This window comes from Stegodyphus dumicola, chromosome 6, assembly GCF_044657685.1.
Source record: "Stegodyphus dumicola isolate Sdum_Otavi_A_Nest chromosome 6, ASM4465768v1".
In the NCBI taxonomy this organism is placed as follows: domain Eukaryota; kingdom Metazoa; phylum Arthropoda; class Arachnida; order Araneae; family Eresidae; genus Stegodyphus; species Stegodyphus dumicola.
Genome location: NC_140773.1, coordinates 197,487,118 through 197,504,530, shown reverse-complemented (window position 1 = coordinate 197,504,530; position 17,413 = coordinate 197,487,118). Strand labels below are relative to the sequence as shown.

At 34.4% G+C, this 17,413-nt stretch overlaps 1 protein-coding gene across 1 annotated transcript in view; it reads right to left on the bottom strand.

Annotated features, from left to right (window-relative positions):
- Positions 1–9,672: 9,672 nt before the first annotated feature.
- The window catches only part of LOC118188539 (chromobox protein homolog 3-like), a 35,947-nt gene continuing 28,206 nt past the window's right edge, over positions 9,673–17,413 (bottom strand). Inside the window, exon 6 of the mRNA XM_035358998.2 lies at positions 9,673–14,690. Coding sequence (XP_035214889.2) covers positions 14,573–14,690 — 118 coding nt within the window. The 3' untranslated portion in view covers positions 9,673–14,572. The remainder of the gene's footprint in view (positions 14,691–17,413) is intronic.

The following is a 17,413-nucleotide window of genomic DNA, read 5'->3' as shown; positions in this document are numbered from 1 at the left end:
ACAATACGTATTTTATCAAGATCCCAATAACAAAAAGAAAGACTTTGTTAACATTGCCACTAAATAAATCTAAATTCTGTGGTATTTATAGGCTGAATAGCGAATTTTCCCCCTTTTTTTTAAAGATAGAAGGATGTATCTCTTAATAAAGAATAAAATACTATTTATAGTAAACTACTATTTTTGAATTTATAAAATTGTCTAAGGAGATAAGTAATTTAAGCCAAGTTATAATAATTTGCATATTACAGAATAATTGTATAGTGGCAAAAGAAAATTCTCAACTTTTAATTCATGTATTACATAGGTGTCAGCTCTACCAATTTTTATCGTATGTCCCAGTCTACAATTTTAGCTAAGGAAAATGTTTCCCAGCAGTAAATGAGGTTTATTGAATTCCATTCATTGCATGAATTCCATTCTTCCACCCCTACTGATTTTCAGCATTTTATTTGATCTGAACCATTTTTTAATCTTCTGCAGACATATGTAGGACTTAGTTTATATTTATATTATTTTTTTTACATTAATAACTAGGAAATAACTAAGTTTATCCACACAATAGTATATACATTCATTATTTTTATCCTATTTAAAAGTGCTTTGATATATATAGACTTTTCTCCCTTACTCTGGATTTTCTCAGTGTAAAGTACAAGAAAATTACAAAATGAAATTAGTGAAAGAACTAATAAAATATTAACATATATTTTACATCAGAATGCCATTATAAACAATTCAGTAATCTTAATTTTCCATTATAAAGTGAAGTCAGTTTTGTGGTGGTTTGAAATGGCATAGCTCAGTAAGTGTCCGTAAACACCTGGTTTTCACAAGATTCTCTTAGTTTTTTCATATTATGGTACTGTGATTTCTATGATTTTCCCTTTTGTTATTACCTTGTAGTTTCTCTCAGTGCTTCACGTCAAATATATGTACATTGTATATGTATTACTAATATTAAATGTAATAATTTTAGATTAAGAAGTAATTTTTTGCATCACAGTGAACAACTCTGTAGTTTTTAAAGTATAAATTAATTTAAACAATGTTAGCATTTAAACTTCAAATTAGTTTGTGGGCTTGCTTATTAGCCATATCCAAGAAATAAATGTGTTTGGTATATGGGGCTGGTTATTTAAGTATTTTATAAGATCCCACTAGTAGTATATAAATACTTAGCAGTCTTCTAGAAAAGATTCATAAAAGAGCACCCATTCTTAATCAAATATAGCTTAGGAATACTTTGGCATATTTCAAGCCAACCAGTCAAACTTGTTTTAGATTACACATTGTTACTGTAGCTTTCAAGTTTTAATAATTTACAAGATTATCAAAATTTTAACCTTGCTTGCATTAATATGAGCAAAGTGAAAATTTTAATTTCAGACCTGTTTTAATTTTTCCAGCAGATTCTTTTTATTACACATTTTATCAGCTTAGTCTGTCTTCTACAGCTCAGACTTTATAGTAGACCAGCTGGAGTACTTGGGTTGCTCAGACTTTATGCAGAGTGAAGAGGCTTCATTTAGGAGGATGCAAGTAGTTTTTTGGAAGTTTTTAGGCAGACAGTTGATTAATAGTTGAATTGTGCAAAATTTTACCGAGCTCGGATTAAAGTACAGAACTCGCACAGGGCACCACATTAGTTCTACACTTCTCTACAATGTAAAGAGGTTATTACTTCTAGTGACAGTCCCTGCTGGACGGGACTTTTCTGAGAAACAAGATTCTGGTAGCACTGATTTAAATGAGAAGATTCCTAGAAAAAAGACCCACTATCTAGTGAAGTGAAGTCCCGCCTATCTACCGAAATGATGTAGCAGCTATGTGGGATATTTTTCAAACCTCACTGAAAATGTCTCAGCGGGAACTCTGTCCCGGGTAAAGATCAACCAATCAGACAAAAGTTCTGCTTCTGAAGAATCACGTGATCCCAATCTGAGTGATAATCGATTACTGTTTGGCATTCATGTCTTTGTAGTAAGTGAAAATAGTCACCTAGCTATGTGTGGGTTTCCTGGAAATGTGCGGGTTGTGAGAATTGTCCCTTTCGATGTCCAGTCCCGCATAGCCAAAACATAATGTGATTGGGACATAATGGTTTTAGTAAGGACTGGCTTTGCTATCAGTTATGCCTTTTTCCAGAAATAAGCTTTCAGTAAATTACCATCCACTTTGGATAATTTCTTTACTGTTTTTAAAGTATTCATAAAAAACTAATACAAAGCATACTTGAATTCTGCTTGAAAGGATCTTCACTGTTCTAAAGAATAAAGAAACATGGCCCATTTGATAGTTTTAATATAAACTGATAGTGAGAATGCAACAGTGTCAACATGAACTTAAGATGGGTAACCTGATTTTGAAATTGAAACTTTGTAGAAATATTGGTGCATATCTTTTGCAAAAACAAAATTAAATTTCTTTCTTTGCATATATGACTTCCCTTGATAGCGGGAATACAACAATGGCAGCATAAACCTAGGTGACAATAATATGGATGTCATGAGGACAACATCCTAATGTTAACACCCTGAGTGATAGTTTTTCAAAATCTTGTGTAGACAGTGACTGTCCTTTTGTTTTGAAGGTAAACTGTGAAAAATTTCATCAAGCTTAGAATAAAACTTAGATTTGTATGAATTGCACACAAAGAAATTCTTTATATACATATATATATATATATGTATATGAAGAAAGATGATTTTCATGAATCCAGCTAGTGTAATTTTACAGATCTAGTTGGTAATTAATAACTGAAATAAATATGCATTTAATGCTTTGCTGAATGACAAAACACTGTTGCATGGAAAATAAAAATATTTTAATTTGGGCAGCAGAACATACTTCTTTTATATCACCGAGTTTTCTGATTAAGTTTCAAACATAAATATTTTGCACATTGCAGAGTGGCAGTACAAAACTACTGATAACTGACTACCAAAAACATGTACGTTCCGTTGTTTAAAAATAGTGGACTGTAAATTGACTTGATATTACTTCAGTATAGAACCCAAGAAACCTCAGAGTCATAATGTCGACCGAAACTTCTTTATTGGCTTTCAAACAAGGTTGGTTGAGGAATGGCGAAGACCACACTGCAAACTCCGACTTCGGTAGCGGCTTACCTCACAAACTCAGAAGAAACTCTGCTTAGTTGAAGCTCCAGTAATTTACAGCAACCTCAAAGCTCTAAACGCAAGCTTTAAAAACCTAACAAATGTGCGTCTGCGCCGCTCCTCGGTACAAAGAAAGAAATACAATTTGCATAACATCGAACATACCCCCAGCCTTGAAGTCCCAAGGGGGTTCAAACAATAAATTTAATCTGTTGAACTGAATAAACCTGAAAATAAAAATTAAAGTCTCTAAATCAGGAATTAAATGGCAAAGCGAAAGCACATAGCTTTGCTATAGGTCGTTTTATTTCCCCATTGGACGTGCGTAAACTCACCACTCGAACTTTCTCATCAAGACCAGGATACACTTTAGTAATTCTACCTAATTTCCAATGTAGCGGAGGTAGATTTTCGTTCTTAATAGGAACCATATCACCAATCTTCAGATCTTGTTGTAACTTGCACCACTTGGGTCTCTGCTGCAACCTAGATAAATTACTCACTGCTCCATCTCTTCCAGAAATGTTGAAATAACCTTTGCACGTTCCTCCAACGATCACTGCAGCTCATGGTTTCTTGAATTTGGTTAGATTCTGGAATAGCGCTTAAAGCCGCCCCGGTTAAAAAGTGTCCTGGTGTTATCGCCTCCAAGTCGCTACAGTCACTTGAAGCTGGTACCAAAGGCCTAGAATTAAGACAGGATTCAATTTGGGTTATTAATGTCAAAAATTCCTCGTATGTTAAAGTAAGTGTTCCTAAATATCTTTTTAAGTGATGTTTCATAGACTTGATACCTGCTTCCCAAAGCCTTCCAAAATGAGGGGCGGAGGGAGAATTAAATAACCATTTAATATTTTCTGAAGAAATATAACCCTGTAGCTGTTCATCACATTGAACAGTAGAAAAGGCTTTCCTTAATTCTTTATTAGCTCCTATAAAATTCGTTGCACAATCACTGTGAATTTCACACGGTTTGCCTCTACGAGCTATAAATCGCTTAAGTGTCGCGAGGAATGATTTTGTTGCAAGATCTCCAACTAATTCTAAGTGTATTGCTCTTGTAGTAAAACAAATAGACATACTTAAAGATTTTGACTCAATCACTTAAAGATTTTGACTCCTCTACCAGGATGATATTTAACATTAAATGGTCCTGCTAAATCAATCCCTACACGAGAAAAAGCTCTACTTTGAGTAACTCTTGAAGTGGGTAAATCTGCCATTAGTTGAGTTGCAGTTTGCGCTCTAACTCTAAGGCAGATAACACATTGGTTTATACACTTTCTTATAATATCTCTAGCATTCACAATCCAAAATCTGTGTCGTATGACAGAAGTGAGTAGCTGCGTAAAGATACGTGTTATGATAATGCTTAATAATTAAATGCGTAATATTGTGATTCTTAGGTAAAATCATAGGATGTTTCTGATTATTTGAAACTGTAGAGTTTCTGAGCCTTCCGCCTACACGCATTACTCCCGCGGAATCCAAGAAAGGACTTAAAGATAGTAATTTACTTGATGTCTTCAAGGGTTTACCAGATTCTAAACAGAATAATTCTTCTGGAAATTCGGCTCTTTGCACAATCCTAACAATCGTAGAAGTAACTTCACAGAATTCTTCAGTAGATAAATAACCCGTTATACGCTCTGTAGGTAACTTACTACAATTATTTCTGAATCTTAAACACCACGCTAACACTCGACATAACTTTAACCATGATTAAAATCTTGAAAACACACTAGGCTCTTCAAATTTGGAAACATTTGAACTGAAACTCTTTTTCAATTCCTTCAACATAACTTCACCCTCTAATTCTACACTTGAATTTTGCTGTACATGAATTAGGGATTCGTTTAACCACTGCGGTCCCTTCATCCATAACTCACATTGTAAGAATTCTGATGGAATAAAACCTCTGGTCCCACAGTCTGCAGGATTTTGTTTCCCAGCAACATAATTCCATTGAATACCTGGAACAGCTTCCTGGATTTTTGCAACTCGATTTGCCACAAAAGGTAGCCAACGGCGAGGTTCGGACGAAACCCATGCCAGCGTAACCCGCGAGTCAGTGCATGCGTAAATATTGTTAATAGGCAGTTCTATGCATGATAATACTGCATGTAAGAGGTTGGTTAAAAGTAACGCAGCACACAACTCTAGTCTCGGAAGAGACTGGGTTTTTAAGGGCGCTACTCTGGTTTTTGATGTCAGAAGGCTGACCCTGACTGACGAATCAAGGTTGATTGTTCGGAGATAGATGACTGCACAATAAGCCTTTTCTGAAGCGTCGCAGAAAGCATGGATTTCTATAACTACTGCCTTCGGACTCAAGACATACCTCGGAAGTTGTAAGCTTGAAAGTAAGGGCAATTCTAGATAGAAACGCTTCCATTTTCTACTTATTCTCTTATCAACGAGTTCATCCCAACCCATCTGTAAGTTCCATAACTCTTGTAATAATATTTTCGCGTATATTATTGTTGGCGCTAACCATCCCATTGGATCAAAGATTTTGGCTACCTCTGATAAAATAGTCCTCTTAGTAAACTCTTTATCACTTATGCATACCGAAAAATGAAATGTATCACTAGAGTTGCTCCAATTAATTCACAATACCTTTACTTTCTTGTCACTGGTTATTTCAAGAGAAATACTGGATTCTCGTAAGCACTCGGGAATATTCTCTAAAGTAGCTGAACTGTTTGAAATCCACCCCTTTCCATCATTTCATTCAACTGCTGAACTAGAACATTCGCTTCGTCTTCACTTTGTGCCCCTGAAAGCAAATCATAAACATAAAAATCATGAAGGGCAATTTTTGATGCTAAAGGGAATCTCACTTGTTCATCTAATGCAAGTTGTTTCATTACTCTAGTAGACAAATATGGCGCACAGGCAGTCCCATATGTAACTGTCACTAATCTAAATGTACTCAAGGGCTCACTAGGACTATCCCTCTAAAGCATTCGTTGCCAATTTGTATCTTCTGGGTGGACACGAATTTGTCTGAACATCTTCTCTACATTGGCACATACTGCAATTTTGCGAGTTCTAAACCGTAGAATTGGAAACAGCTCTTGCTGAACTCTTGGCCCAACCATCAAAATATCATTTAATGAAAGACCCGATGTCGTTTTAGCTGAAGCATCGAAAATAACTCTCAGTTTAGTCGTAGTACTTGATTCCTTTAATACGGCATGATGAGGCATGTAATACGTAGAGTCAATAAGAATCTCTCCCTCATGCACTCTCTCCATATGTCTCAGCTCAAGGTATTCCCTCATGAAATCCTTATACTGTTCATATATCTGAGGCCTTTTTAGAAGTGAATTTTCTAAAGATTGGAATCTACGCATAGTTAATTGTCTGGAATCTCCAAGCTGAGAAGGCGGAGAGTGAAACGGTAATTTCACAGTATGTACCCCACTTTCCTCTCTCGTATATGTAGATTTGAAGTAATCTTCACATGCTCTCTCCGATTTAGTAAGCATGTCACATGTAGGTACAGTATCCAATTTCCAAAAGTCAGACAGCATCTGATCGGTTTCTACTTGTATATTATTCACATAGATAGTAGGATTAATTTCTGTTGAATTATTCACACTACCTGAAATAATCCATCCTATTTCAGAACGAGAAGCTACTGGTTTACCTTCTTCGCATTTAATTATTTCCCCCTTTAAAAGAGGTAAGGCAATATCTATGCCTAAAAGTATATCAACAGGCCCACTTTTGTAAAATGTTGGATCTGCTAACATTAAATCATTATATTCCTCAACGTACTTCTTATCTAATGTAAAATGTGGCAAAGTTCCAATAATTCTATTGATGATAAATGCTGGTGTTTTAAATAACACTTTCGCCGGAAAATGTGGAACGAAGTTTATTTCCGTAATTCCATTAGTTTTCGTATCCAAAGACCCTAAACATGAAATAAAAACTTTGGCATTTCTTCTTGCTAACCCTAGCCTTTGTACACAATCTTCTGAAATCAGGCTTGCTTGACTGCCAGGGTCAAGGAGGGCTCTACACAATTGGTATTCACCCGATGAATCTAACACTTTAATAACAGCCGTACATAATAAAACTTCACGCTGAAAATTAAACTCTGAAACACAAGATTTAATTACTGGACTAGAACTTGCGATATTCTTCCCTGACCCAGCCGATTGAGCGCAGGGTTTTGGCTCAGGGAAAAATGGCTTAGCTGTCACTGATAATTCATTCGAACTGTTCGTTACTCCTGTACATGCCTTTATTTCATTTTGAACTCTTTCGAAATGCAGTAGTGTGTGATGATTTTTAAAGCACTTTTTGCATTTATGTGTACTTCTACACTCGAAAGCTTTACGATTTGAAACCAAACAATTAAAACAAACATTATTTCTCTTGACAAAATTAACGCGTTCCTGAACATTCAGATTTAAAAACTTATTACATTTAAAAATTTAATGACCGGCTTTACAATACATACACTGCACACGAATCTCTGAAGCCAATGAAGTTAATTTGTCTTTTGTAACTTGTTTTTTAACTCCTTGTGTTTTACCTGCTTGCAAGGTTCTGGCATGAGATTTCAAGAACTCTAGCAGATTATTAAGTGTTGGTATTTCCTCACTCTTTAATGTTCTTTCCCACCATCTTCTCGTCGAAGAATCCAATTTAAATTGTACTATTAACATTAAAATAGTATCCGCAAATTGCTCCACTTTGAATCCTAGATTTTCAAACGAACATACACATTCTCTTACAGTGTCTACTAACGCTAACATCTGACTAGGAATTTCAGCTTGTAAATTTGATAAATACAAGATTTTCTTTAATAACGATGAAAGTAATTCTCTCTTATGTGAAAATCTTTGACATAATAAATACCACGCTATTTCGAAATTCTTGTCACAAATGGTTAAAGCTTGAACAATCCGCAAAGCATCTCCTTTTAAAGAACCCTTTAAATATTGTAGCTTTTGTGCACCTGATAAACGGTCATTTTCCACTATCGCCGTTTTAAATAAATCAAAAAATGATAACCATTCTTCAGTACTGCCACTAAATACAGGAAGAGTTAGCTTAGGTAAGTGTATACTCGCTATTTCACAAGATTTAGTTTCCACACTAATGTCTTTAACATTCTTAACTATGGTTAGCATTAAAATTAACTCATCAACAGTATCTTGTATGACCTGTTGTTCTTCTATAAATACATCAATATCTTTTTCTTCACACACTACAAATATGTTACTAAAAATATCCGAAAGTTCGGTCATTAAATTATTTAATCTAGATTTAAAAAGTTCTAACTGATCAACATCGGCAGAATCGTGAGTCACTGTAATTTTCTCTTTCTGTTTACTTAACTTAGCTTTAGCTACACGCTTTTTAGTCTTAAGCGTTGTAAATTCCATTATCTAATAAGAAAGATATAAAAACACACTGACTCACCAATTTTACTGCGACTCCGTAGCTGATGGACCAAAAACATGTACGTTCCATTGTTTAAAAATAGTGGATTGTAAATTGATTTGATATTACTTCAGTATAGAACCCAAGAAACCTCAGAGTCATAATGTCGACCGAAACTTCTTTATTGGCTTTCAAACAGTAGGTTGGTTGAGGAACGGCAAAGACCACACTGCAAACTCCGACTTTGGTAGCGGCTTACCACGCAAACTCAGAAGAAACTCTGCTTAGTTGAAACTTCAGTAATTCACAACAACCTCAAAGCTCTAAACCCAAGCTTTAAAAACCTCAGAGTCATAATGTCGACCGAAACTTCTTTATTGGCTTTCAAACAGTAGGTTGGTTGAGGAACGGCAAAGACCACACTGCAAACTCCGACTTTGGTAGCGGCTTACCACACAAACTCAGAAGAAACTCTGCTTAGTTGAAACTTCAGTAATTCACAACAACCTCAAAGCTCTAAACGCAAGCTTTAAAAACCTAACAAATGTGCATCTGTGCCGCTCCTCGGTACAAAGAAAGAAATACAATTTGCATAACATCGAACAGACTACATCTTAGTGTTATATTATAGATATTAACTTTAGTTTTTTTCTTAAATTTTTGAAACAAATCTGATAATTGATTAGATGAAACATGCCAACTGAAACATTATTAATTCAACCTTACATTAACATTGGATTTTTAAAAGTTTACATTGGCCCAATTCTCAAGAACTGCCTATCTTGAACAGTACAGCAGAATTCCAGAACCAAAGGATAACTAACCCTTATTACCATAAAAAAAAAAAAATTAAGTTTATTGTATTACTTTAGGTTTTTGAAGTTTTTATATCTCTCCCTGTATTTTCTTAATGATTTATGTTCATCAGAAGCAGTATTTTACATGTATGTTACAGTTGCAATATTTAAGGCAAAGTAACTAGCATATACACTGAATATTTCTTCTAATGAATTTTACACAAACATGTGATATAGAGATGATGTTTTAATGTTAAAGTTAATTTACATATAATTAAGATTAAATAGAATCGGTGTGCTTTTCTGTTAACACAATGCCTTTTAACACCAAATGATAACATAAAAGCTTCATGAAAAGAATAACTATTTTATTAAATCCATAATAAATACAAAAAGTACAAATAAAAGTAGATTTTAACAGATTAATTTCAGGTTATACAGAAAGCATAAAACTGCCAATTTCATTTAACATTGCTGAAACATTTGTCATTTCATGCAGTCACCAACACACGAATTCGATGTAGTAGAAATCTAGATGCTGGCAGCCAGTGCTCTGCTGATGTATTTTTCGCATATGACAAAACAGATCCCATATCAGGATCAATAACATTTCATTTGTGGTTAACTTGCAGGTGTCTGAGAGCTACAATTCATCTGTGTAAGCAACTAAAGAGAGAAAATTCCTAGATTGATTTTCATTCTTCCTGCTTATTTGTAACGATATTACGCAGCTATTTGTGATATGACACAAACAGGCTGCCACATATTTGGCGACTACATCCCATTAGTAGGAAGTGCTAAAAAAATATAACGTAGTTTTATTCAGAAATAATGTGACCAAGCATCATATGAAAAATCTTGAACTTGGAATAAGTTTGAAAGCATCAGGAATGATAATCGATTATAGAATCTGAACTGATCAAGTAATAGTACAGTTTCCTATTAAGAACTGAATGACTTAAGCTAACTTTAAATTAAAGAAAATAATGAGTTTGGGTGAAGTCTCTTTTTCTTGCCTGAAAGCCATGTTGAAATGTAATAAGTTTTTTTACATACAGTGAAGAAAGAGGAATATTCATATTACGATATTCTTGAAGAAAAGTATTTAGCACTTTAGTTGTAACTGAAATATGTACATATCTAAAATTATCATCAATAAATATATATGAGTTCCAATTTGAGAAATTGGAAGACAGGTTAAAAAAAGGGGGAATCAGTACTACACAGTATTTAATTGTGCATCAGGGAGAATTATTAGGATATGAATTGTAAAAGAAATGGTAGGTGAATGCTTTGTTTGTCATATTTGTATGATAAAGTGACTGCAGACTTATATATTCATAAAAATTTATTCTCGTATGACACATTAAATACATATATATATATATCTTTTTAATAATGGTATGCTTAATTTAGTTAAATACACTGGTGTGCAAAACTTAAGGACGAAGTCGAAAAATTAGCATATCAGCTGAACGAAGAGGCAGAGCGGACAGAAAGACCAATCAGGAGATTAAGTAAGATGATGTACGGTAGCACATGCGCAGATATGCAGGTAGACGTAATGGGGGAGTGTCTGAGTAGTATAAAGCATGTTGTCGGTGTAAGATCAGTATTTCTGGCAAAGAGATTGCACGCCGTATAGCAGTTAAAATCACACCGAGTTGCTGCCTCAGCGAGAAATGGCGAATAATCAATCTGTTAGACGACATCTGGATGCTTTTACCCGAGGTCGAATCATTGGGAAGTTGGAAGAAGGCCGCAGTGTGACAAGTGTGGCTGCAGAGTTCGGAATTGCTCACAGCATCGTTTCACGACTTTGGAGACAATTTCAAACTACAGGAACAGCTATCCGGGGGTTTAGTAGTGGTTGTCCACGAGGAACCACACCTGCAGATGACCGGTATATTGCCTTACAGGCCAGAAGAAACAGGCAGGAGAAATCACTAGACACACGACACAGGCTACTGGACGACCGATATCGCGTTTTACCATGGCCAGAAGACTGCACGGTGGTGGTCTGTTTGCGCGACGCCCTGTACGGTGTGTACCTCTAACGCCTGCCCATCGGAGAAGGCGTTCTCTGTGGTGCCGGGAACACCGGAATTGGAGAGACAATGAATGGGGACGAGTACTCTTTACGGATGAGAGCAGATTCAGTCTGAGTAGTGATTCTCATTGCATACTCGGGAAGCCGCAATCATCCCTCGAACATCATTGAAAGGGACAGGTATGGAGGTGGCGGTGTTCTCGTTTGGGGAGGCATCATGCTTGGTAGTCGTATAGACCTTCACATCTTCGACGCAGGTTCAGTCAATGGGACGCGTTATTGTAACGAGATCCTTCTTCCATACGTGCGTCTTTTTAGAGGCACTATGGGTCCGCAGTTCCTTTTCATAGACGACAATGCACCATGTCATCGCACAGTAGCTGGCGAACAGCTCTTAAGAGAGTGAGGATATTGAACGTATAAATTGGCCGGCACGATCTCCGGATCTCAATCCCATCGAGCATGTATGGGATTTTCTAGGCAGACGCTTGGCAGCTCGTACCTTACCACCAGTAACGATTCCGGAGCTTCGATTGGCGCTGCAAGACGAATGGGCAGCAATGCCTCAACAACTCATTGACACCCTCATTCTCAGCATGGTCAGACGCTGTGAAACTTGCCTAGCAGTCAGGGGAGATCATATCCCCTATTAAAGACCGTATGTTTCTTGCTGGACACCCATCACAGGGATGTTTCGGCCTTCAGTCCCATTGCGCTCCATGCTACTTTTTCAATAAAGCTTCTTTTTATCCCTCTGATTTCTCTTTTAGTAAGCGTTGCTTACATTACTCATGTCCTTACATATTGGGGATCTTACAGTATTAAATGTGTTGATTTGGAAAGCTTTTGTACAAAGTTATATTGAAAAAACCATCTCGTCCTTAATTTTTGCACACCAGTGTACATTTTAAAATGCATATTTAATTTTTACAGTATAATTCAGTCATGGATTAGGTTCTCTGCAATATGCAGTTATTTCTAAATACATCATGAAAACCGTAAAAAGTATGAGACTTTTTTGGACAACTTTTTTGTTATAATTCTTTTTTTTTAGCACTAAGCATTCTTATAGTAAAACAATTGAGGGATCTGATGGGGTATCCATTGAGCCCCTTTAGTTTTCTAATAAAAATTGCTGAGTCTAATTTTCTAGTTTATTGCATTTTTCATTTATTTATTATATTTATTATTATTTATTCACTGTTACACCGAGATGAATCCCATCAAAAACACGAGAAGAAAAGCATGAGCAGTCGATAGAAACTTCAACACATGACTGAAGTAAAATTGTCTATTTTATATATACATTATCTCAGTATAAGCTTAAAGAATAAATTCTAAGAAAAAACGTTTTAGAAGTTTAAACATTTTAGAAACGTCTAAGAAAAAAGTCTCATATTTTTCAGCTTCTTACAAATTTTGAAGTTTTAATTTCCAGAAAACCCTGATATGATGCGGTAAAATTAAGATAATTTTTGGATTCAGAATTAATAAAATGCATATGAAATGAAAGTTAAAAAAAAAAAAAAAAAAAGACGCAACCCAAATTTTGCAGGCTTGTGTAATATGTATTTACAGAAAAACTACTATCTCTCTAAATTTAAAAGAAAAACTTGACCTATGATTTACATTGCTATCATATCATAAGCCAAAGAGTTTCCCGTACCTTCCACTTCTCAATCTCAATACTCCATAGTTGACTCTGAACTAAAAACTGATGCTCTGTTTGGTCTTATATAGTTATTTTTACAAAAGAGTTCCTGTACCTTCCACTTCTCGAAGTTATTAAAGGCATACGAGGGCTGGATACGATTGCACTTACATATATGGAACAGTTACAGTTATATAAAGGGACCATGCCAAAATGGTGCTATGTTTGTCAATTTTTTGCCAAATTTGGAAACAAAAATTAGTTGACAAAACCACTGCCAGCTTGGCGATATCTCATCAGTTTAGTGAAACTGCCATTTACATCAATGTTAAAGAAACTTGCTCCTGTAACCTTATTTTTCTGGCAGAGTTTCACTCTTTTCTGACGTTTCATGCTACATTACACAACATTCATAACAATATATATATTTTTGTTTCAGGGATTAATAAAAAGTGCTTCAGTTTTATAGTACTTTATATTCAACTGTGTATATAATTTTCTCCTTAACTCTGAAAACAATACGAAAAAATGGCATGGTTTACAATGAATGTTATTATTTCTAAATCTTTCTTGTTGGTGATGTTTTTATACATTGTCATTGCAAATGTGAGCATCAATGAAAGAAAATACAGTCAAAAGTCGTTAATTCGGACACCCATAATCTGGACCTCAAACCTAAAAACTTTCTGTGCATGCACCGCGTGCACACATGCGCATAGGCGTTTACGCGTGCGCGTTTCATGTATAACGGACGGTATAAGCTAAAATTATCTAATTATCTATTTCAGTTAATGTTGATGATTGCATTGTTCCTTAATCTTCGAATTAAATCCGGCTTATTATTTTTTGCAGACTGTAAGAGCAATTTTATAAAAGTAAACTTGAACTTTCGATTATGTCAAATAGAATTTCCGATGCTGGAGCTCCCAAAGGATCTACAAAACGATAGTATGTTTCAATGTCCATTAAACAAAAAGTGGAATTGCTGCAAAAGATGGATAAAGACATGAAGAAGGTGACAGAGAGGTTAGTGAAAATGAAAAAGTTTCGTTTGTTAAGTTAGTCGGTATTCTCGGCACAGCAATTACGGGACTTGAACAGCGGAACTTTGTAACTGAACAAGAAATTATGTCTGTTTATAGAATTAAAGAAAAAATATTATCACATAAAACGAAGCAACTTAAACAACTTACATTAAAAGAAATGTTTAATAAAGTAAACAAATAAATATTAAACTTTTTTTTTGTAAATTTTGATACCCTTTAGATCATAATTGTTCTTTATTTCATAAATTACTGTTTCATATTTTTAATTTTAGAATTTCTGCATGCCATCTTACGAGATTTAAACTGATGATCTATAATCCGGAATCGCCGAAGTCCCGACGAGTCCGGATTAACGACTTTTGACTGTATTCAAAATACATATTAAAAAAACAGTGTTTTAAGGAATGTACTTGTAAAAAAAAATATTTAGTTCTTGAACTATCCAGTCTAAGAAATCAGGTGATCCTTTCATCAATGTTTGATTTTCTGGTTGGTTGTCATCATTTTCTGTCTTGTAGCAGCCAAGTAAGTCGTTCTTGGTAAAAGTTAATTACAATTTGAGGACATTTTACATTTGCATCTGTTGCTCTAACCAAATTAGGTTGATAGGAGCCTTTCCTGAATGAAAATAGCTTTCTTACATTATACGACATATCAATTATTACAATCAGAATTTGATTAGAAAAGATTATACATAAATAAAAATAGAGAAAGAGAATAACACCGAAGTAGTTGTATCATATTTAAAAAGATATTATTAAAAAATTGGTAAAAGATATAATTTATAACAAACAGAAACAAAAGTTATAGATTTTTAAAATACAGTACAATCCGGACCTCAAAGCCACAAACTTGTGCATGCGCGTAATGCGTTTGATGTGCACGTCCGCTACGCATGCGCGTAAAGCCAGTAAAGTGTTTACCCATGCGCGCTTCCGATAGTGAAGAAAGTAACAGAGAACATTATTGAAAACAAAAAAATTTTGATTGACAAGTTAGTCGGTATTCTTGACACAGCAATTACAGAACTTGAACAGTGGAACTTTGTAACTGAACAAGAAATTGTCTGTTTATAGAATTAAAAAAAAAGTATTAGCACAAAAAACGAAGCAACTTAAATAACTTACATTGATAGAAATGTTTACTAAAGTAAACAAATAAATATTAAGCATTTTTTGGAAATTTTGATACCATTTTAGATCATAATTGCTCTTTATTTCATAAATTACGGTTTCATATTTTTAATTATATAATTTCTGCATGCCATCTTACCAGATTTAAATTGATGATCTATAATCCGGAATCGCCGAAGTCCCAATGAGTCTGGATTACGGACTTTGTACTGTATATGACAAAAATAAGTGAATGCTTTCAGTAGCCTGCTTACTCTACTAGCCTATATCTTTGAATTTATCACAGAATGAAAAATTCTCTAATGTGCATATTGCTACATGCATCCACCCAAAATTATAATTCACTGATAATCCTTTTGCACATGGAACTTACCACGATTGTTTTTCTTCATCCTGTTTTGAGTTCATATTGCTTTAACAGGGTTCATAGCCACATTTTAGTTAAAAAAATAAGCACTTTTCAAGCAAATTTTAAGAAAAAAAGCGTACGTATAATGTCTAATTACATTATACGCAATTGCATAACCTTAAAAGAAAAATTAGACTTGTAATTTAAAATATGAGAAATTCACTATTTATTACGAGAGAATGAGAATTACTCAACCATGGAAAACAATTACATTACTTTTTTTTTTATTATTATTTTAAATAACAGTTCAATTTACAGAACTAGTTTACAATGAGAGGGAGGGAAAAAACTATCCAGAGCTAAATTATATTACAAGATTTAATGATGGAATTTCAGTTCAAAATAGAGAAAATAAATAATAATAAGCCGTATTTATTATATTAACTTGGCACCTAAAAATAAATACAATTTATTTTTCCTTTCTATTAATATTTAAATAATTTAACTTAAATCAAAATTTTGAACATTTTCTAAATTTTCATTGTATAACAGTTTTCCCTTAACAGATATTGCAAGCAAAGTAATTTAAGTAAAAAAAGAAACTTTTCTGAAATCAGAAGGCAGGAAATTGCTTCATGCAGTCATTCTTTAAAAGTAAAAGCTTAACTAACCGGCATACTCGGAAATTACCGAATATCTGAAAATTCTGGATAGTGGAGCGTAACTGGTAAAAGAGGAAAGGGGGATAGATTGTAGCCATTTTTAAGATTTTTCAGCTAAATAATGCTTTTGACATTTCAATATGTGAATTATATAAAAAATAGTCCAATGGAACGGAAAAATAATCCGCTTAGCAAAGCACAGTAAAACTCTTTTATCTCTGCGAAATATGGCAAACATTATTGCGCAATACGCGAGCCTTAATTCTTCCGCACGTGATATTACGCAATCGGAATCAACGGCTGCCGGTATTCGGACTGTCATTCGCCCATGTGGCATATTTATCATTGAGCAGGACACGTCGCACTCCACACGATATCCATTCTACACTCATATTGATTAATAAATAGATTTACCAATATGAGGTGTTTTTCATTCTAATTTTGAACAGACTGCATTAAATTTCCGGAATAGAATCATTCTTTGCTTGGATTGGTAGACTGCAGAACTTTTAGTCCTATTCAATCCAGGTTAGAAAGTGACGGGAAAAAAAAACAACGTCCGTTGCTTGCTTTGCTGCGAGCTGTAACGGTTTTATTATTCGAGATTTTGTGGAGAAAGGGGAGAACACCCAACTTGCGTACTGCATTGGCCCCTCCCCCCCCCCAAAAAAAAAAAAAAAAAAAAAAAAAAACTATTTTGACTATTTGATTACTTTCACTTTATTTATGCCGTTTTGAATATTATTCCTCAGAAAACTAATCTGTGTTAAAACACACCCATTTTTGAAGTTTATCTATACTTCAGCAGTTACTGCAAATACGAGTATATTATAAATATTCATACATATGCTTATAATATAAGCATACCGATCATAATAAATGTGAATATGAACTGACCACATGGAACAGACTCAGGGTTGCCACTCAAACAGGAGAATGAAATTCCCTGACTTTTCCAGGTATGTTTTGAGAGAATTCCAGTCTATTCATGTAATGTACGTTGGCTGTGCTAAGAGGTAAATTAATTATGGTATTACTTGTACTGTGTAGCAAATTCACTTCATTATTCAATAAATCCCAGAGGACATTTATTCTTAATTATTCTTGGTACACTTTGTTTGATAATTTTGTTTACTTTTCCGCTTAAAAAACTTAATAAAATTTAAGATACATACATTGGATAACAACTGTACATTT